Here is a 22,565-nt window from a genome sequence, read left to right as displayed (position 1 = left end):
TTGACTTTTTCACATTTTGCATTTGTATGAAATAACCAAACAGGATGAAACATGCTATTTAATGTACTGCAAAAACGATAAATTGTAGTTTTACAGGGATTTATATTCTGGACTCATTCTTTGAGAATAATAGTTTCGTTGATCTGTATTAACTCAAGAATTATTTAACACATGTAACACATAGTCTACATTATGTGGGAAGCCAAAATAAGTAAAGTCTAGTCTCTTTAATATTCGCTGCTGTCAGAAAATAGCATTCAAGAACTGAGCGACCAGGCTACGTTCTGAACACACACGCGTGCAGGTAACATACATGAAAACAAAAGAAAGAAAAAAAAAACACATTCACACACATAAACGGTGGAAAAGCATAGCTGTGTATCATTCATGGACACGTTTAATGTCGAGGTTGCTTTTTGTGACGTTGATGATGCTCAACATGTTAGATGAGGTCATTAATACTGTGCAATTATCAAGTTTGATTATGCGTAAAATTGGAAAAAAAAAAACAAACAAAACAAACAAAAAAAAAACAAAAAACAAAAAAAACACATAACCTCCACATGCATAGGTGCTGTGTTGGCACTTTTACATATCCCCCCATCCAGTAACCCCCACCACCCCACCCCCACACCCCCCTTCTGTGTTAGGCATCATAACTCCCACATGAACATTTACTAGTTTGAGGTCAAAGGATGCAAAAACATGAAAGAGACAAAGAGAAAACACAGACTGACTAAGGACAATTTTGCTTGTGGATGGCTGCAGTTTAGCATTTTTCAAAAACAAATATACATATACATACAGTACATACATACAAATATATCTGTCAATTTATAATACAGTGATTTTTTTTTATTCATAATCATCTCTTAAATAAATTGCAGTTCATTGCACTTTGTTAAAATAATTAATTATATGATTTCTCTTAAAGGCAATAGTGTGATTTTTTTTTAAAGGTGAAAAAGATAGTGTACCATAAGCCTGATTTAGGATAATAGTAAAAATAAGAAGATCTGTAATATACATACTGTATCTGTAAAAGACCCTCACCTCCTCATATACATGAATGGATGTTCATTTCCATATATGTAGCATGTCCTTTTTGATATGACACGTGTGCCCCACGCACACCTCTGTGTTTATGCTCGTGCATGCTCGTATGCCAGTTTATGTCATATCATGTCTCCACGCATACATATATACATACAATATTATAAAATAAATAAATACAGGAAAACATTCTTGGTTCGTGGTTTAACGGTTTATTTCAAAGCGGTTTTTGGTGCAGTCTTTGACTAACCGTTGCTCTCTGCGTGTTTGGGTTTGAGTCCTCGCTGATGGGATCAACAGTCGACTGAGCCTCCCTGAAAGATGCACAGGTGGGTAGGTTGCGTTTCTGTGTGTGTGTGTGTAAGCATTCGAATGTGTGTGTAAAAACTGTCTGTGTCCAGTGTAAGAAGGGTTGGGACCAAAGTCTTTGGCCTGAGGAGAAAGTACAGCGAATGTTGTGTTATGTTGTTTGTCTGTTTATATGTGTGTGTGTTTTTGTGTGTGTGTGTGTGTATGTGTGTGTGTGTGTGAGTGGGGTACAGGGACGGGGTTTGCATGCACTTTGTCGTCCTCTGGTCCAAGTCACCGCTATGAAAGTGTGAGATTGTCCCAATAAAGAAGCTCAGTCACAGGTTGTGTCCGAGTGCCGCCTCTGTAAGAGGATGTAGTACAGCAGGGATTCTGACAGCGTTCAGGTGGGGGGGGCGTTCGTGGTGACACAGCACCCGTCTTCCCCACTGCCCCTCCATGAAAGGGTCTCACTGACTGACTGGCTGACTGGGGGCTATTGGTCGGAGCGGAACCCTCACTCCACCCGCCTCCACTTCCCCACTTTCCCTCATCTCCGTCTATGCCACCGCTCCGTGTGTGTCCACGAGACAGGGTGGAGGGTCTGGGTCTCCACCTGGCTCGGTGGGGGCTAGATGGGTCCCTCGTTGTGGGCGCTGTGGTTGCTCCTGCTGAGGCCCACACAGTTCTGCTGCTGGTTGAGCAGGTGGGACGTCTCATTGGCCACAGCTATGGCCACGGCAGGTGTGGTGCTGGTGGTGCTGGCTGTGGTGGTGACGACGACCGGGGTCTCCACTCCATCATGGAGCTCCGTCAGCGTGAGCTCGATCTTAGTGAACTCACTGTCTGTGGATTGGGGTGTCTTGTCCATCCGTGACGCCATTACGGCGTTCTGGTACTGTTGACGTGTTACCTAGGAAACAGTGAAGATGGTGTCATCTGACTGTAACTGATTGTACTGTTATGTATATAATAGAGTGTAGAGTGGCGACAGGTGAGCGTTGGTCTGTAAATGGTGGATTGATACACTGATCTGCCAAATAATCACAGATTACATTTTTGATCAAATTTGTTCCTCCATGAACATTGCTGAGAGAAATATTCTGTGAAAACTGGAATCATTTTCTAATTAATTTAATGATCTCTTAATAAAGTCTGTAGAGAAATCCTACCACTGCTGATACCTGAGGTTCAGAAAAGAGTTTTCATGTCTCATGAAAGGTTTTGTAAAACCTTGATCTTGAACCTCTGTATTTTCTCTTGTCAAATGTGAAGGTGGTGTGGACCTAGAGAGTCTTTCAAATGTTCAGTGATGTAGTAACCTAACTGATATTTCATTGGACAATCAAAAAGAAATTACTACAATTAATTAATGAGATCTTACTAATGAATAAAGTAATAAATCAATGCATAACTAAATCAAATCAAAATCAAGGCAGTTCATTTCTGCCTTCCTGAAAATTTTAGGGGAGCAATAACGGATATAAGGTTAGTGAGGCTCCAGAGCTGCTGAGACATCTAAGGTTAAAAACAAACTTAAAGCTGCGTACATATTTTGGGGCAGCAGAAAAATGCACAGTCAACTTATATAAAGTCATTTCTTGTTTACATATCTGGCAGAAATGGGTTAGCATTGATGTGGAGCCATGTTTGTGTCCACTTAATGAATGTAAGTCCAGCAGTCACTCTGTTCTGTCTCTGTTTTTGGTCTCTACCAACCTGCAACCACACTGATAAGAGCTGATAGACTGATAAATCAAAAACTAAAGATGTGGGGTGTGAAATCAAAACAAAGAAACTAAAATCGCTCCAGAGCTGAGGGCAACTGCAGTTTGACACATTTTATATATAAAAATATTGATTAGTGCAGCTTTAAATTTATCTGGGAATTGTATCGAATTTCCTTTAATAGAACTTTGTTGCTTCTTTAAATTTGATCTGTCCATTAATAAATTAATTAGATTTGTCAATTGTTAGGTTTTTATAGTCTTAATCCTTGTAATCCTGCTGTCCAAAAAAAATCTATTGATTAACAGCCTGAAAACATTTGCAAGACTGTTGGTATTACACATACACAGTCAAGTCGAGTTATTTTCTGTTCACTTGTATGTGTTCTCACCTTTATGTACTGCAGGTCTGAGCGCGCTCTGACTGAGTAGTCAGGTACGTAGATCTGAAGGAAGGAGTTGAGCTGGTTGTTGCTGCTGCCCAGAGTCGGAGTGATGGCGTCTATGCGATCACTCCTGTTCAGAGAGTCGGAGTGGTTGAGTCCAAACGGCCGTGGAGGAGATTTATTTTCTGTAAGGACAAGATGTTTAATCCAAGTCTGATGAGTATTCATAGATATTGTTCTATTTAGTTCCAATCTGCTAAATCAGTCCGACTCAATTCAGTTCTAGTGTTGCTTGGCTGAGTTGTTTCTTTAAGGGAAGAACGGGAGAAAACTAATGTAAATAAATGAGACCTAAAACCCTGTAATGTTGAGAGGTCATTGATTTCTCATTAGAACTGGTGCAGAGCTCCTGAGAGGCCATGTTGGGAATTTCTTTCCAAAATATTTTCCTTGACAAAGCTTTTGCAATCACACAAAATATTTTTGCTTTCCCTCCCAACCTTTGCGTGTTCCCGGGAAATGTGTTGAAATGCAACGGTAATGCAAGTGCTGCAGTGCATGTTTCTGAGAAAACTTTTGGGCATCTTAGTTAGAAAATCCTTACTCGTCCTATGGATCGTGCTGTTGTTGCACCAGTGCTGCCATATCTACAAACAAGCACTTGCACCTGGCAAATAATATTGTGTGTGATCTGTGATGATTCCTTTTAGACACTCTTTGACATCTCTATTGCTTCAATCAATCTATTGCTTAGTCTGAGTAGATGCTAATCATCACAGTTTTGAGCGCAGAACATGATCTACTTGTTCATGTCTTTCAGATGTGGATCGTTACACATGTGATGTACCTGTTCTGACCTTCTCACAGTTGAGCTGCACTGCAGCTTCAGCAGCACTTAAGAGCCTGTGTATTGGTGACATTTTTCCAGGTCAAGTGTTGGATATTAGCACAGATGCTTGCTGTGACACTGTATGGAAATCTCATTTCTGTATAAGGCTTTAGGTGAGGGGAGTTTCATACAGTATGGAATGAGTCGGGGGTCTCCAATGATGTGGCTTCATTCTATTAGGCACCACATAGAAAACTTGCTCTGTTGTTATTTTTTGTGTGTATGTGTGTGTGTCTGTGTGTGTGTGTGTGCACTCATGTGTGTGTGTGTGTGTGTTTTATTTTTTTTTGTAATTTTTTAATTAAAGCCAGATTATGTTTTCCACTTCTTAAAGAAGCCTAGTGAAAATCACACACAACAAAGTGGAAACGGCTTGGCCGAGCCTAATGCTACTACACCGACTGGAATGTATGTAATCCCATGTTGGAATATGTGTGTGCGTGATAGGGAGTGAGACGCACAAACAGCGTGTGTGTGTGTGTGTGTGTGTGTGTGTGTGTTTGAGAGTGTGTGTGTGCAGACTGAGCGCAGTGGGCCAAAGACCTGGCATGTGAACTCTTGCGGATTAGTACTCCACTTTCTAGGGGACGCAGGGGCCAGGTCAATACAAAAAAATTGCGGTGTGTGTCAAGGATACACACATAATGCCTTCACCTACACACAGACACACACAAATGTGTGCGCAGTGCCACACTGCACAAGAAAAAAAAACAGAGGTGCAGAAAGTGTGTTTGTTCAACTGCATTTCCGGATACATGTGGGTGTGTTTGTGTTCGTGGCAGCATGTCTGTAGTTATGTGTGGAGTGTGTGCGCTCTGTGTACATGTGCCCGCGCGTGTGAACATGTGTGCACGTGTGTGTCTTTGTATGTGCGCTCAGCGGTGTCCGGCAGGGGGCTGTAGCTGTAGGTCTTGTTTATGTAGTCGGAGGGTTAAAGGTTAGGGGCGAGCGGGGCGGAGCCTGGGTCTGCTCTGGGGCCTCCAGTCTCCAACACCATTCAGCCACTTGACTAATGGCTCAGGAGATGAGGGTGTCAAGTCTCAATCTGAATCTGTTTTCCTCTCTCCCTCTTTCTCTTTCACTTACACACACATGAATATACAGAGCGTGTTGCATTCAAGTACAAACAGACTTTCAGACATGCACACAACAACACTGTCTTGGCTACAGAATCACACAAGGAAAAAAAACACTACTCATGCAAGTTATGAGAGTCAAAAACATCAAACACACTCATGTACGTTTACGCAAAGCATGCAGGTTAACATTTCAACCAAGCAACATTTTAAATTCAACAACACATTATTTTTCAAACAGTCCCATCAGTTGACAGGATGATATTAGTGTAGTATTAGATGTGAAGAGATTTGTATGCATAGAAAAGGCCACTGTACCTGGAGATCCTGCTAATGATTCAGCCCTACTGACCACAAACGTACGAGACAGCGACAGAGGGACTTGGGGGTGAGAAGGGAGAAGGAGAAAAGAGGGAGAAAAGAGAAAAGTCTGTCAAAGGTGGAGAGTCATCAGTGCACATCCGCAAACTGTAAACTTTCTGGGATCAAACTGTAGAGAAGCATCAGCACAAAGCCTCCAGATTACAGCCACACGCTTCTCCAGTCTTAACTGTGGTTGACTTGTACAGAAAGGTACATGTCATCTACTGCTACATCAAGTAGAATCATCAACACACACACACACACACACACACAGGAGGGTTATTCTACTTTTCCACCAGTAGGTGTCTCTCAGGTCCCACCACCCAAGTACATCAGAAGAGTTGAGCAATGCTGAGAATAGTATTGTAGTTTATGAATGAACGGTGGAGACAGAGCGGATCATCGGGTGACGCTTTCTCATGATGTCACTGCAGGACGGCCTTTTCAGACTTAACATCCGTTGTTGATAAACATTCACCAAAGGAAATTAATACTTTTGATCACAGAGGATCATAAACTGATCTGTTCTTTGCTGGCTTGGCAACACAACCTGGTTCCCAGCACAAATAAAGGGTGGGGGGAGGGGGGGCAGGTCTGTTTCCACAGGAAAGTTAAAACTGATCTCACATTTTATTTGTATTTCACCAGTTTACAAGACTGAAGTAAAACTGATGTACATCACTGCTTAAAGGTTCACATAGCAAGACATAAGTATTACTGCAGATAGACTTTACTGAGAGTACAGTGGGAATGTTTGGGACAGGAACTGGATGTTTAAAAATAAGTTCAATTTTTGATATTTGTGCTGATTTGACACCTGAGTTTTGCAACAAATACAAAAACAATAATTTTTCAACACTTGACTTTGAAGAATATTTAAGTGTTTCCTATGAAATCCTTATTTTATTTTATAAAAAAAACACATTTTTACATTGCAGAAATACAAGAACTTCACCTAAATATAAAATCTGATAATAACAAAATGTCATCATAAATGACGCTAAGCAAGCATTTGATGCTAGGGTTTGGTACGGGAGAGTTTTCAGCACCCGGTGCTGCAGACACACGGAGGTCGGATTTTCCATCATGGGCTTTTCCTCATGTTTAACTGACAAAGCATTTGAAACTGAAGACAAAGACAGGATGTATCAGTCAGAGGTTTTACCTGGCGAGGCTGTCAGAGCCATCATCCCGTAGAAGGAGAACGGTCCCGCTTCAAACTTCATCCCCTCTTTTCCTGCCTCCACCTCCACCTTCCCCTGTGACAGCAACAACCAAGTGTTATCTGCAGGAACTTACAACTGTGCAACGCAACAAGGTGAACCACTCAGCTTACTTTTCAGAGACTGTCTGCATTTTATTCATTTTAAACCATCCAACTGCATTTAATGTTGTGTGTGGAGCATTAGTGCTTCATTGTGTCAGTTACAGTATATTTCTCTCAGCCTTTCAATCGAGGATTTCCGCTACAGCTTTGTGCTTTGCAATTCCTCTTTCGCCCTATTCAAAATCTTTTGATTCTTTTCCTGCTCCAATACATTTATTCACCCTGCCTGTGAGTTTAAAACAAATCCACCCACCCACCCCTTCCCTCCCTCTTTCCTCTCCTTTTTACTACTTGTAGAAAATCCGTACTCTGTTTAATAGCTCCCAATCTGCTCCTAAGCCTGGTCTCAAGGGCAGTGACCTCACACTTGTCCAACCTGGACCTCACTTGATCCGGAGCTACTACACATATTGACTTAGTGGACTGATAGGGGGAAATATACAAAGTATGTGGATGTCAGAATTATGTTTGGGAATGTTTCCAGTTCTGTGAAGCGTTTTCACCGTGGAAAAAAGACAAAGACTTGATCTCAAGCGAGAGCCAGGCTGTGACACCTCACGAAATCCTTGATACTCTCCTTAACACCAAAGAGGAAGACTCTGACAGAGCAGACATTCAGACTGGTTTTCAAACTGTAAGGTGACATGAAGGTCAGCAGCACTTGTTTTGATCTGCTTCTGAATAAATAATGGTAACTCTATAGCAGGATTTCTTTTAGGTGTCTGCAAAGGTAGGACAGGGAGAAAGGAGAGGGATGCATGCACCACTGCTATTATTCTGTTGCTGTTTACATGTTTAAATCAAAAACACATTATGATTTGTTAAGACACTTTGTTAAGAAAGCTTTTCAAGTTTTCAGTTTCTTGTGCACCAACCACGTTGTAAGTGTACTTTGAAGTGGTGTATCTCTTAGATCAGGCATTTGTGTCACTAATGAGCTGTGTATCTATGGCGCTGTTGCATGCTTTAATCTACAATCATACCATGCATACCGTGTTAGGACGTGTGGCCCCTGCAGTCCAGCTGTTAGATCAATGGCTGCACTGTGAAAAACTGGAGGACCACAGAAAACAATGGCTTGTAGTGCTAACAATAATGTGTTAGCACACTAAAATGTGTTTAGTGTAATATATAGTGGAGTGTCATTGTGTGTAGCTGCAGTGATAACACAGAATTTAAGTTGTAAAAGAGGAAAGACACAAATATCTATACAGATGAGGAGAATAAAACCCCACGCTGCTCGAGTCACAAACACACAGTTTATCTATTTTAGGAGAAAAGGGTAGAAATACAGATATTACTGTCTTCCACATCAAGTGTTTGTGCCGGGAGTCATTTTAAATGCAGTCCAGCTGTGTGCCCGATGTTGGACTCTGGTTTGGAACAAATCTGCTGATGCACCTCATCGGCTCCACGCACCTGCAGAATGAGGATGAAATAATCCACGGGCTTGTTCCTGTGGAAGAGGTAGTGCTCTGCCGCCCGTTTGTTCTTCTCATCGTATTTCAGCTCCTGGATGACGTTCGGGTGCTTCAACAAGCGCAGCAGAATCTTTTCTGACATTTGCACAGGTGCGAATGGCTCGACCTCTGAGGACAGAGAGAGAGAGAGAGAGAGAGAGAGAGAGTATGAAGGGAGGAATATCAAATATAAACTACATCCCATCAGACGCTGGATATTGAGGCTGGTACAATATTTGTGAGTTAAAAGAAATCCAGTTTCATATCAGCCAACGGTCTTTTTTTGCCATTTTGCCATTTTTCAAACTAAAATGCCAATCCTTCATTGGCTCTAGTTTGAGACATTGCTGATTTTTTTTTTTTTTTTTAATCATAATAAATTACACATTTTTATGTTTTGGATTGTTGGTTGGACAAAACAAGCTATTTGAAGATCACTTTTTGTTCCACAATAACTGTGATGGACATTTTTCACTAATTTTCTGAAATTTTATATACAAAACATCAAATTTGTTTCAAAACTGTAGAGATATTCTGAGATAGTCTGCCCCTCTGCATGAGGGAAAAACACTCTTTTGACTTGAGAATAATGACTTAATGTGAAGTGCAGTAATATTTTTCTTACCATATCATCAACATCATGGTTTGCCAGTTTACTGGGAGGTTTGAAATTCTTAACTTTTTTATTTATTTTTTTTTATTTATTCATTTTCTGACTTTATTGGCATATTTTGTTTTTGGCAACAACAAGCTCTCATAGGTTCATTTGTGAGGAAAACCCTCCCACTCCTCTCACTAACATCACTTGACTGGCTCCTCTCTCAGCCATGCAGCACTTTGCTTTAGATTACTGCCCCTAACTTCATATTAAATCATTCACAACAACAGGTGCAGCCAGTTCAAGGTTTGGTGGGAAACGAAATGAAACTAAGTCTGGCTGTTAAAAAAAAACACAGTTATTTTTTTTTTCTAGACAGAAGTAAACAGAGAAAAAAATGTCTAAATGCAAAAGTCCTCCTCAAGAGTCTGAACTTCCCTCACCCTCACACAGCTCTGTGGTGGGAAATTCTTCTACACATCGTTCTCATGAATGAAACTAACTGTATATGGCAATTTTAGAGGTTTTTCAATTATGCTAATCTTTTTTTTTTTTTTTTTACAAACTCACACCTCCTCATGAAGAGGTGACATTCATCAGGCTGAAACAAACCTTCAAACAAGCAAAACCTAAAAGATAACAGCACGAGAGGTTTAGGATAGGAATACAAAAATATTCTCAAACTAGGCCTGACATATTTCTCCATACAGTAACTTCACTATTGTTATTTCTGTCTACTCTTTGTATATATGAGACCTACTGCAGGTCTGTCTGTCTGTCCTGGAAGAGTGATCCCTCCTCTGCTGCTCTTCCTGAAGTTTCTTTATGTCCCATTAAAGGGTTTTTATTGGTCGAGTTGTTCCTTACCCAAAGTTGCAGCCATAGCTTCAACTGTAGATGCATACAAACCTCTCTATACATACAAACTAACCAGAAACTCGTCTAAAACTTTTAAAAGATGTATCCTAATTGTGACTGGTCTGCCTCAACCACCTAATGGGCCAATCAGCTCCTTTAACTCAGTGGCGGTGATATGTGTCAGCTGGCTGCTGGCTCCACCACCAGGAACTAAACTCCCTAATAGTCTTTAGAGGAACTTAATCAACGCTTAGCTGCTAGGTCAAAGTTCTAAAGCAAATCCAACTGCAGTGAGGCATGGTCAACTGCTGCTGCTGCTGCTGCTGCTGTAGTACTACTTGGATATTCTTCTGCCTGTTTAGAAATCCATTTCCCAAGGGAAAGCGGGTGAAATATTTCACATTTTACACTAAATATGTCGACTTGTGTGAGAACCCCGATCATAGGCCAAAAATGCTGGGCGTGATGTCACTGAGGAATGAGTGTAAGCAAACAGGGTGGTGTTTTTAAAGCTGTGACTCAACATGTAACCTTCAGTGCATGACATGCAAGCAAATAGACGCCTGCTTTTTTTTTTTTTTTTGGATCTGCGCACAGTCTGCACAGACATCCCGTGCCGCGCTCCCGAAAGGCCTTCCATCTCTTCACAAACACACACATGCATACCAACACGCTTGTTGTGAGTCCTCACACAACTCACTCCCTCACACACACACACAACAGATACTCATTCTACACACATACTCACTCCCCCCCTACACCCACTTGCCCAAAAATTCAAAGCCCATACGGGCACATGCACACACAAACAGCTCCCACACACACACACACACTTTCCCCACAGTGAGGGGCTGAGGGCACACTGGGGGAAGTCAAGCAGCAACGCAGCCCACTTGCCTGTTGCTAGGAAACGCAGGGTAGCCAGCAGAAGCTGAGGTGATATTTTAACCTTCATTTCATTGTCGGTAGGCTTGAAGGCCGAGAAATCCTGCTTCCTTTCCCGATGGGTGATTTTCTTCTTCGTCTTGTTGTCAGCTGAGGAGGGAAAATTAAAAGTCGAGGGTAAGACACAAACTAAAACCTTTTCTGCAACAGAGAAAGGTCAATCCATACCACTCCACAGATACTGAGCTAGTCGTCCCGGGTCATAGGGTGACTAAACTTGAGTTACCCAAAGCTTATTGCTTTTTCCAGAAACGTAGCAGTGCCGTCCTTCTCAGAACTAAAGGATAGCTATAGGGGGCTACATTGTTAGCTTACCACATTCTTAGCATTACTTAAAGCCATATGTATTAGGGCAACAAATAGACTGGCACGTACTCCATGTCTGCAGGCCTTTACTGATACCATTAAGGTTGTAACAGTGCAGCCAGTTCAAGGTTTGGTGGGAAACAAAATGAAACTAAAGTCTGGCTGTTAAAAAAAAAAAAAGGGCTTTTCATCCCTGGATATAAAATGTTAAGTTTCACCACACACATAGACTCTTAAATGTAAAATTACACAGTTATTTTTTTTTTCTAAACAGAAATAAACTGAGAAAAAAATGTCTAAATGCAAAAGTCCTCCTCAAGAGTCTGAACTTCCCTCACCCTCACAGAGACTGATGCGAGGAAGGACGAAAAGCTTCATCAGTTCATCTTTGACAGCTCATGTGTCTCTGTGTCAACTGTTTTCTCTTTTCTTTGCAACACATTTAATCATCTCTGATGACTCAACCTGCACCTGGGGGCACATGCATCAATATACCCAGTCAAATTTAAGTCGGGGTGACTAGCTAGCCCCTCCCATCAAATAAGACCACTCTTGACCATTAGCTTGTGAGTCATAGTAGCTAGCAGAACAATATTATATTAGGAAAGTGTGTTTGTTGGATCACTTGACAAAAACTAGCCTGCTCTAACGGTCATAAATAGCTCTACAGCTCCAATCCAATCAGATCTGAACTCTTTGATCAAATTCCTCTCGAAATGAAAACTCCGCTCACATTTTCCATTTGGCTTAGAAATACGTCACAATATGAAAGGTTAAGATGCTCTAACCGCCATTTTACTGGACATTTATAGCCCTCAAATGTTGTAGCAAATTGTGAGCAAACAGTAGCTATGGCGCAATACTAGCATTTATGGAGCCCTGTTTCTGGTCACCTGTTGAATATAAGTCCATTCATTCTCCTTTTAACTTAGTTTTGTTCTCCACTAACTCCTGAGGGAAATATCTGGAACCTTAGTTACTAAATGCTCCACCATGTTTGATGCTGAGCAGGCAGTGTACAGCTGAATGCAGTGCTGACAGTGAACCAAAACAATGAGCTGAAAGGTGCTAAAATGCTCCAGAGAGCTGAGAGAAACTGCAGAGTTGTGTGATAATTCCCCGTGGGTTCATCACTACAAACAACCCCCGTCACTCAAAACATGGTTGATACAAAAACAATTGAACAGAGCAGCTTTAGTTGAACCTTTGAATCGACATTTAATGCTTATAAACAACTTTTGTACCTCTGAGGATTCACAATTTTCAACTCAGTTTTCAGCTTCACATTGCCTTTTGTCACATTTTGGTATCATGATATGTTGTCCTGTGATATATCACTACAGCCCTTGAAACCAAAAAACATTGGGGGTTTAACAGAAAAGTTAATTAACAATAAATTGAATTAATTATGTTAAAAGAATATGATGTGACACATCCACTGATGCTTATTTGAAAGCCCCTGCAAGTTTACTTAAGTTTATTTAAAAAGTTATGCTGCATGAGTTAAACCCACAATAAATTGATTTTAAAAGTCACTGTGATGTAAGAGCTATTAGATTGAGCCCGGCCGCTGGGCTTGAATCAGGTTACAACAGGCCACGGATTTTAGACCGGCGCTCTTACTTTGACAGGGTGGTGACGCCTTGAAGTCTTAAACTCTAAGAAGTCTGAGCTTCAAGAGAGGAACTTACTGTACAAGTCAGTCTCGTCCAGGATCTCTGACTTGATGATTTCTTCAATAACGTCCTCCAGGGTGACGATACCCAGCACCTCATAGAAAGGGTCTCCCTCACCCTCATTGTTCACCCTCTGAACTATGGCCAGGTGGGATTTTCCTGGCAAAACATACACACACACACACGCCGTTACACAAAGGCAGGTTATAAAGTTAGGGTCATATAATGATAAGAGAGTTAAATATACATCAGGCAGTGATAGGGGTACAAGGGAACAAACAGGCGGGGACAAATACATAGGTATTTCCTTTTATAATGTCACTATCCAAAAAAAAAAAAAATAAAAAAAATAACTTTTCACTATATTTTATGCTATGAAAAAGGAAAAAAATAATTAATGTCAGATGGAGTTGTGGCTGTCATGGTTGGCTGTCAATAGCAAGTCAAATCACACACAGAGCAGGAGACACACAGTGATCTGATCTCCTTATCAGTTAAATGAGCAGGGATGCAGAACATGGTGGTTCAAGTGTTCAGGTGTTAAAAGTGCCAGCACAAACTCAGACAGACTGACAGTCAAACAGCCCTGCATTTCATCATATGAGACCCCACAGCCCTCCCTCCCTCCACATCTGTGTTCCCAGGACCCTCCTGTGTGCTGTACCATCTGAGAACAAAAAAAAAAAAAAAAAAAAACAGAAACAAACTGCCGTGTATGCAGAGAATACTGTCAGGCAAAACACTAAACAAATTCTTTGCCTTTTCTCAGCTTGTGATCATTTAAAAGGAATTTTCCAGAGGCCCAGGCTAATATTAGCCCCTGCAAAATGAAGTTTCCATTCCGCCCCGGCGATATTCTCACCGAGCGAAGGAACAGACCGGGCGAAGCCTCCACTGTGTGATCAGATTGTCTCGAAATGGGCCGTTTGCATGCAGATACACCTGGGTGTAAATAATGGAGGACATCAGTGTGCTTGTGTGTACGTGTGCATGCACGTGTGTGAGAGTGCATGGGTGTATGGGTGCGCGGGTGTGTGCGTGGTTATTTTTCGGAGAACACAGGTGCATCACAGAGTCGGTGCTCAGATGCTGTTTCAGCTAACGTTGGCTGCTTCGGTGCGGGCGAGCACAGGCTGAAAGGACTTCTGGGCTGATCACCAAGAGTGTTTTATTGCACTGCAGCTCTCTGCTTCCTCACAACACTATGACAGCACACTGATGTGCAGTGCACAGAGCCTGAGAGTCTGAATGTGAGAATGTTGTGAGCATTAGATGCAGAATTGATGCTTTCAACAAATATGCTCAGGTTACTGGAAGGGGAAGATCCCCTAATAGAGGTGTTAATAATGTAAACACAGAAATGCACTTACGCAAAGAGTCTGCAAATGGCAGGCAGTGTATAGGTCTTATTTTCAAAGTGTCCAACAAGAGTAGAATCTGCTTATTTCTATTGATATGTCGACATCTTCAGCATATTGCTTTATCACTGTGGGGTTGGGTTTAACTAGGACAAACACAAATGGAGCCTTAGTGGGTTAAAGCAATCAGGCCTCTGAAGTCCTTGAGCAAGCAATTACTCTAAACTGCCCTGGGAGGGAATGGCAAATGGAGTGGCCAGCACAGCACAGTGAAACAGATCAATGCTCCCTCCCCTCTCTTTAATGGCTTCCACTCTGCTCACATCAGGTTTATAAACACAGCTCCTGAATATAGGTTTGTAGGCAAAGAGTGTCGACCTTAATGTCGCCTTAATCTTCAAAGAATGAACTGAACATGAAAATCTAGAAAATATGCAAAAATGTTTCATTTCCGTTACAATGATTTGTTTTCAGTACAAATGCACTTGTTTCAAGATCTTTTTGTATCAAGTGATATTACAGTGTCTTGTACTTCACTGCCATCATTTTCTTTATAATCTAAGAGGTTATAATAAGCCCGCTGAGCGGCACTATGTCTTCAGTGCAGATTGGAGGCTACATTGATTTGCTATCAGAAAGTGAGATGGGCTGGGGCTAGCTGGTTAGCATGCTAACTTCAGTAGAAGAAAAAATGTGATAGAGACAAGGGGTTAACATTGGCGTTGCTTTCCACTGCTGGAAACAGCTCTTGGAGAGTAAAGGGATGAAGTTTGATGCTGAACTCGCAACATTTCTTCTAGACTGATAAGTAAACACCTACTGCTAACGCTGGCTATGTAGCAATAGCAAAACTTACAAATGGCTCCTTTTAAGGAGTAGCCTGAAATTTTTGGGAAAGACTTATTCTTATTTTCTTGCCAAGAGCTGGATGAGAACATGAACACCACTGACATGTCTGTGTGAAGTTACCATCAGCAGCTGGTGAGCTCAGCATAGAGACAGAAATCAGGTAGGAACAGTTAGCCTGGCCCTGTCCAGAGGTAACAAATATTACTATGTTATGACTTGTTTCTTTATTCTGTACAAAGAAAGAAAAGAGCACCTCTAACAGGCTGCTAGCTGCTAGCACTTTAGCACTTCCATGTCTGTTATTAAACAGACATGGAAGTGCTATAAAGAAAGCAGAACGTACAGTATTTTCCTAAATTTCTTAAAAGCCAAAATTACAAGTTTGACTAAAAAGTCTTAAAACAAGGCAAACTTATTAGCTTAACATGATTAATATTCAAGAGAGCCATCTCAAATAAATATACAATTATTTCAACACCTATACCTTTACTGTACAACCTGTGCATGTAGTCTAGCAACACCAAAGGCCACAACCTCAACAAAGAGTGAGCATTGCACTGATTTGTTTAAATATCTTCTCTCCTTATTGTTTCCACCCTGTGTATATGGGAATGTCAGGTTTGGTTTCATCAGAGGAAGTGGAACAACCAATCAGAATATGTGTCAACATAACCTCACCTTTCTGGCACAAAATGAGACCCGACCTCTGACCTTTATGTAAGCAAGCTGATAAGAGGTGGAGTAGATCACACAATCTGTTCTGCTCTTCAAGCAGCCATGTGCACACATACGCTGAACACACAATGGTAACAGCACAAGGCGCTTGTTTGACAAGTTAAACTAATCCCATCAGGATGTTTGTCCACATCAAGACCACTTTCCATCACCTCCTTCTATAGAAGAGGGTACTTGGGGAACTATTAGAGATGACCCGTTGTAAGAGCTTTATGAACAGAGGCCAGACAGGCCACCAGTATAAAAAAAAAAAAAAAGCATGACACAGAGGAAAAAACTGAATGGGAAACTATTGAAATGACAGAGAAAAGCATGTTTATGCAAAGTTTAGTGTTTATTCTAGAGTCTGTCCCATGGGCTGCAATGTAAGGAGACAGAAGTTTCACAAATACCATGGAACTGACGGCAAAGGGAAAATCATACACCCACCGTTCACTTCATACTATTCTGTATATTTTATGTGGAAGTCAATAGACGTGGTTTGAGAAAATATTTTGCCATGCAAGAGCTGTGGCTCCAGGGAGACTAGTGTCCGTCAGTTAGTCGACCACTTTGTTTGACAGTGGCATTTCTCAATTATCGAATGGATTGCCATTACATTTTGTGCCCAAACCTAATAACTGTTTTTCATCTAGTGTCAGCAGCAGGTCAACTTTATTACTTATCCCTGGAAATATATTCACGTCTCCTGCGTGTGCTGGCACAAAGTTTGGTTGCCAGATGATGAATCCTCATTACTTTGGTGATCTCCTGGCTATTACTCTGGCACCACCATGAGGTTGGTGTTTTTAGTTTAGTTTAGTAAAATGTCTGGAGAACTACTGGATGTCTTGCCCTGAAATTTACAAACATCCCTGCTCGTTTGGTGACCCGCTAATTTTTAATCTGGTGTCATCAGGTCAAAATTTGAAGCAATCCTATACTTGCTGCAAAACGAATGACCCTCCCACTGCAGTTGCACTTTGTGTTTAGTGTAATTTTTAGCATGCTAACATGCTAAACTAAGATGGTGACCATATTAATATTACTTGCTAAACATCAGCATGTTAACATTGTCATTGTGAGCATGTTAGCAAGCTGACATTAGCATTTAAATCAAAGCAATGTTGTACCTAAGTACAGCCTCATGTTAGGATTCCTCCTCTACAGACCATGAAATATATGTACAAAACCGAATGACAGTCTTTCCAGAAGATGTTGAATATGTCAGTTTAGACCAAGGTGGTGGAAAAACCAAGATTTCAGTCCCTAGACAGGTGTCAAGCTGCTAAACACGTGCAAACAGACAGGTACACAGCCAAATACTGTACACTGTAATCTATTTTTTCCACTTGTTTGTACCCAGGATATTTTTATGTTTATTCTAGAGCCGGTTAACTGTCGGCTAGAGATTGGAGGATATCAGACTATAGCATAGTTATGGATACTAGTTGTATAGGAAGAAATGCAGACATCAGTTGAGTTGAGAATCACAGTAAAATTGGACTTTTTGTTCAACACTCATATTCTTTCTTGCTTTCATTACACTACATTTATTTGCTTTAGTCTGAAGTGGCATGATAAATAAAGTTTAAAATTCAATCTCTGAAACACCAGCTGGCCTTAACCGTTGAACTAAATGATGTTAGTTTCAGGTGTCACTAAATGAAAATCTAAAAGTTACCAATTTACAAGTAACAGTGCTGATGTAAACTCCTCTTCTGGAGTTGTTGTCTAAAGTCTAGTTCTGTCTTTCTCAATGTTACACACACACACACACACACAAACACTTTTGCACAGTAGCTTCACTCCAGATCGTTTTGTCTCGCTGTCCCACAAGATGAGTGCATACTTTCCAGTTTCCCACAAAGACAAAATACCACACAAGCGACAGAAAAAAATGCAGCTTCTGTCTTCCATAAATATATTACGAGACAATGACAGCCTGTTTATTCATAGCTCCTTAGCTGCTGTTATGGCAGTGGTTTTGTTGGGGGGGGGGGGGGGGGGGGGGGGGGGGGGGGGCTGGAGGTAGAGTGGGGAGGCTGACCCTCTGGACCCTCTGGAGCCTGGAACTTGGCAGTGGGCCTCAGGGAGAGCGTGTCCTTGCGAAGACCAGTTGTCTGGGGTCCTATAAGCCACCACTGCTGCCTGACATCTGGGGCTGTCTAGCTGGGCTGAGACTGAATGCATGCTGGGTAGTCCAGCACACAGGCACACTGCACACATCGGGGTTGGGGGTCAATTCACTTTCAATTTCATCCATTGAAGCAGCATGTTTTCTTGGTCAAACACTGGAGCGCTTCAGTCATTAAAAGGCTCTTGTATGCATTTCTAAAACATTTCTGAGGATAATGGTTGTGTCATTAGCCCTGCAAATGGTCGTTTCAGTTTACATTTATAATTGAGTGAAGTCAAGACACACACACACGCACACACACACACACACACAGAGGATTATTTTGTTTCCCTTACCAACAAAGCAGCAGATGACTAAGGTACCAGGAAGCGCTTAATCGCACTGAGGAGACAGAGACCACAACATGTTTGTTTAGTTAATGTGTTTCAGTGTTTCATTAAAACACTGGCTGTGAAAAGATGAAGATGCACAGCAAATGATCCAGTGTGCAAGATTTTATACTATTGTATTTATTAGCCCAGACCGGTTTGAAAGTGATGGACTGACCGACAGACCAACAAAACATATTGGTATAATCTCATATATATTATACCATATATATGTATATCTTTACTAATACCACTATGTACAACTTTAAATAAAAAAAATGTAAACTGCACTTCAGGTCCCCATAATACCAGAGAAAAACACCTGAGTGGAAATGCAAAAAAAAAAAAAAGTTTAAATATAGCAAAAAAAGTTTATGCTCGGCTGAGGTGGAAAAGTTGATGTGTTGCTAAAAGACAAACACAAAAGTCAATGATGCATGTGACTTACTATGACTGTAACTTGTGTCAGACAAAAAGAATCTGATGTTCCTCAAATTAATACATGAAAAAAGGCCTGTGCTCTTTGAATTCTTTTGATGGCACCTGACTAACAAACAGGTGCCACCAGCTGTTACTGATGAACCAACTGCTAATATCCGCATTAGATGGAGACGTGGATTCATTTGACTTTTCTTCTGCCAGGTGTCTGGAAATTCAGTTCAAATTTGCACCACATTTGGATGGAAACCTTGCTAATGGTAGCTGCAGCCCTGCTACTCTGGTGTGTGGAGGCTCCAAAGCCAAGCCTGAGAACCACCACTCAGGCCTTCAGAGACTAAGCCGTGTGCTCTTTTCCACCATTCCCAGCTTATTTATGGAATGCAGCTTTGTCATATTTTTCCATAGCGCAATTTTCCCCTATAAATAGGCACGTAAGGCTCGGAGAGTTGGGGTGGGAGTATGAGGGGTCAGTATCTGTTCTGGACACTCATCATTGCCCCCCTCCCTGTCTTGCTCTCCTCCTATTTTTCCAAATATTTGAGCACTGACAAATATAGTGCAATGTTAGGGTGATGGGAACCCATTGGATGGTCTTTCTTCTAAATCTACCTCGAGTGAAAAAAAGCGGAGAAGAGTTTCCAGGCATTCTGACCCATTTTTCCATTGACATGGACAGAAACTTCACCCTGACGCTGGTAACATGTGGACTGTTTAGAGCTTCTTAATTTACATAAACATTTAGTCTGAACACACATGCAGTGAAACAACATATTTCAGTGTCTTGGGCCTGGAGACAAGTGGAATGTGTGTCTGTATATTTGGGTGTATAAGTGTATTTCCTCCACAAGCATTATAGATAAAAGAGATAAATGAAACTCCTTGTGAAAAATTTATAACATTGATATAAACACAGGAACAAATGAACCTTAATCTGCCACTTAAAGTGGAAGTACAGCTGCTGCTCTAGAGACGCTATCTAAACTTCTGAGGAAATCCTGCGGGCGACGTCATATGTGTGGTCAAACCGGCTTCACAAGGGTTCCCTCGGTTACAATCTTTTGACCTTACACCCCTGTCAAGATAACGGTATGATGTGCAAGAAATTTACTAAGCTAATGCTAACACCAGCTAATTAGTTTAGACACTGTGAGTCAGCCCTACCTCAAATTTTTACAAAGCATTTTTCAAACTCATGCTCCTATGGGGCTTCGCACTGTCACCTCACCGCAAGAGGGTTCTGGGTTCGTCATTAGGTTAACTGGTGACTCTAAATTACCCATAGGTAAGTGTGTGTGGTTGTCTGTCTCCATATGTCAGACCTGTGATAGATTGTCCAGGGTGTACCCCGCCTTCGCCAAGTGTCTGGTATTGGCTCCAGCCCCCTCCCCCTGTGACCCTGTACGGATAAGCTCTATAGATAATGGATGGATGGATGGATGCTACGATGGTCAGAAAGTAAGCTAATGTTTTTTTCCTGACAGGAAGTTAAATCAACCAATCAACCCTTTTGACACAGCAGGCTAAAACACTGTATGGGGTGTGCGCATCAGCTCCTCTGTGTGTTTTTCTGAAAGCACTGCAAAGATGAAATACAGATACAGTAAGCCACTGTCTCTCTGTTTCCATTAGAAAGAATATGCAGACAACCTTCATGGCTCAAGAGCCAAGATAACCAATTGTACCACTTTTTTCCTCTAAATCTGCATTTGAAAGTTTTTTTTAATGACGATGTTCCTCAAAACAGAAACACAGGAGGCTTGTGAATAATTCACCAGTGCTATAGCGTTTTGTTTCACATTTCTTGCATTAAGTTCTCAATAGAACAAGCGTTGCTGGAGCTTTAATCTTCATGCACTTTGCATCAAGGTGAGATTGTGAGAATGTTTGAGCTTTTTTCCTGCACAACCTTCTCACAAATTGCTCTGGAGCTCAGACTGTATTAATAATTATTATTTCCCACCATATGCAACATGATGAGGAACACACTGAGACCACAGCACACAGCACTGATGCACAGACACAGTCAGGCAGGGTCACTTTGGCAGAGGTGGGCACTGGCCACTGTCTTGAGTTTAGGGATATTGTCTGTAATTCACTGGTCATCTAGCTACACAGCTGGGACACAGAAATACAGACATTCATTCATAATGCGTTTGCATGAACACACTCACACACATACACAAACGGAGAGAGTTCATGCAAAGACAAACACAGCTGACCAGATGAAACAGTTCTTGAAAAGCAATGAAATTACAGAGGAGAAACTGTATGTGGTGACATATTTATATTTTGTCGCCTCATTCATATCTGCTTCTACTGCTTTCACACTTCCAAGTTTACTGTCACAATAGAGAAGCAGATCAGGTGTTGATGCTTCTGCTGACACCAAAACACTACCAAATGTGTCTCTGTAGATGTAGCATGGAGGCTGAAAATGACTGGCTGCCAGGGGGAGCCTGTTTACAGCTGCGTGAAATATCTGATGGACCAAAGGATGGTACATACCTGAGGTGATGTGACACTCTACAGTGCCTCCACAAGCATCTGCGCTGATATTACATTGTCCATTTTCTCAGAAAAGATTTACAGCACAAAGGTTAGCATTTTTATTTTAAAGGGGCTCATGGGAAATGCAGTCACCCACATGTGAGACAAAGTGGGTCTGTGGTTACAGTACAGTCCTGGGCTCACATAAGTCATAAGCTTTATACACTCAGTGACAACAGAAAGTACATTCCAGATGTTCACCTGCTCACTTATTTGAACCTATTGAAAAACATTATTTTAACTCCAGGCAGCTGAAACACAGCCTAAAGCAGCTTAGCTTATTCCTGTTTGACATCAACCAGTCTGGTGTTTGTGTTCAGTCACTGATGCTGCCGTGGCCTCGGACAGCCTTTGGGTCGAACAGCTCACTTAGCATGATATGGACCAATCAGGGTAAGGCAGAGACGTTAAGTCTGCTCACAGCTCCTAACCATCATTAAGAGGCCTTGGTCACAAGATCACTCTGCTGCTACTAGCCAGTGGTGTTTCACTACACACACACACACATACAGTACAGCCACACACACGCACACTGCTGGAATGACATTGTTGTTCATTCAGAGAAGCAGCTTGCTGTCGTAGCTGGCTGCGTTTGTTGTTGAAAGGTCCCCTGGGTGGAGATTCCTTTGGGCCTCAGTCATAAGGAGAGGCATCAATGGGAAACCAGTGGGAATAAATGAATGGGCCTGTGGTCAGGTGCTGCTCTGTTATGTGAGTGTTGCAACTGCTGAATGGTGAGCACATCATACAACGATGACAAGAACCGGGGGTGTTTTCAAGCAGCAAAAACACATGAAAGTGGAATGATGTTTGTTTAAGTTTGAACTTTTGAATTTCTGAGTGACAAATAGTCCTCACACAGCTACTCTTTTGGCATGGTGAACTTAAGGACTTGATGAAATTAGTTGTGTATTACAGAACTCATACATTCTCTAATGTGGGCAATACATGTGTTGATTAACTAGTTTCATATTGATCTGTGCTATCTTTATAGTTTGGAAGTAGTTGTAGGTGGGTATTAGTTAAAAGAACTGTGCATACCAACAGAAAGCAAGTCACACAGTTTACACAGTCTATCAGTGACAGATATACATACTCTTTAAAGCTCCATGTGAAAACTTGATGCAATAGTGACACCCGAGACAGAAGGTCAGATTGCAGAAACTGCACTTTGTTGCACTTTGGATAAACTGTGC

General features: G+C 41.5%; 1 protein-coding gene across 1 annotated transcript in view; it reads right to left on the bottom strand.

Annotated features, from left to right (window-relative positions):
• Window positions 1-653: 653 nt before the first annotated feature.
• The window catches only part of cnnm2b (cyclin and CBS domain divalent metal cation transport mediator 2b), a 36,876-nt gene continuing 14,964 nt past the window's right edge, over window positions 654-22,565 (bottom strand). The window contains exons 2-8 of the mRNA XM_071504867.1: window positions 12,968-13,111; window positions 10,923-11,060; window positions 8,529-8,698; window positions 6,948-7,041; window positions 5,738-5,800; window positions 3,461-3,639; window positions 654-2,254 (exon numbers count right to left, since the gene is read on the bottom strand). Coding sequence (XP_071360968.1) covers window positions 1,973-2,254; window positions 3,461-3,639; window positions 5,738-5,800; window positions 6,948-7,041; window positions 8,529-8,698; window positions 10,923-11,060; window positions 12,968-13,111 — 1,070 coding nt within the window. The 3' untranslated portion in view covers window positions 654-1,972. The remainder of the gene's footprint in view (window positions 2,255-3,460; window positions 3,640-5,737; window positions 5,801-6,947; window positions 7,042-8,528; window positions 8,699-10,922; window positions 11,061-12,967; window positions 13,112-22,565) is intronic.

Source organism: Trachinotus anak, unplaced genomic scaffold, assembly GCF_046630095.1.
Source record: "Trachinotus anak isolate AG129_WGS33_773 ecotype Australia unplaced genomic scaffold, CSIRO_AGI_Tana_v1 ptg000019l, whole genome shotgun sequence".
Lineage (NCBI taxonomy): Eukaryota > Metazoa > Chordata > Actinopteri > Carangiformes > Carangidae > Trachinotus > Trachinotus anak.
The sequence above is the reverse complement of the archived record's forward strand: the minus strand, read 5'-3'. Positions and strand labels throughout refer to the sequence as shown.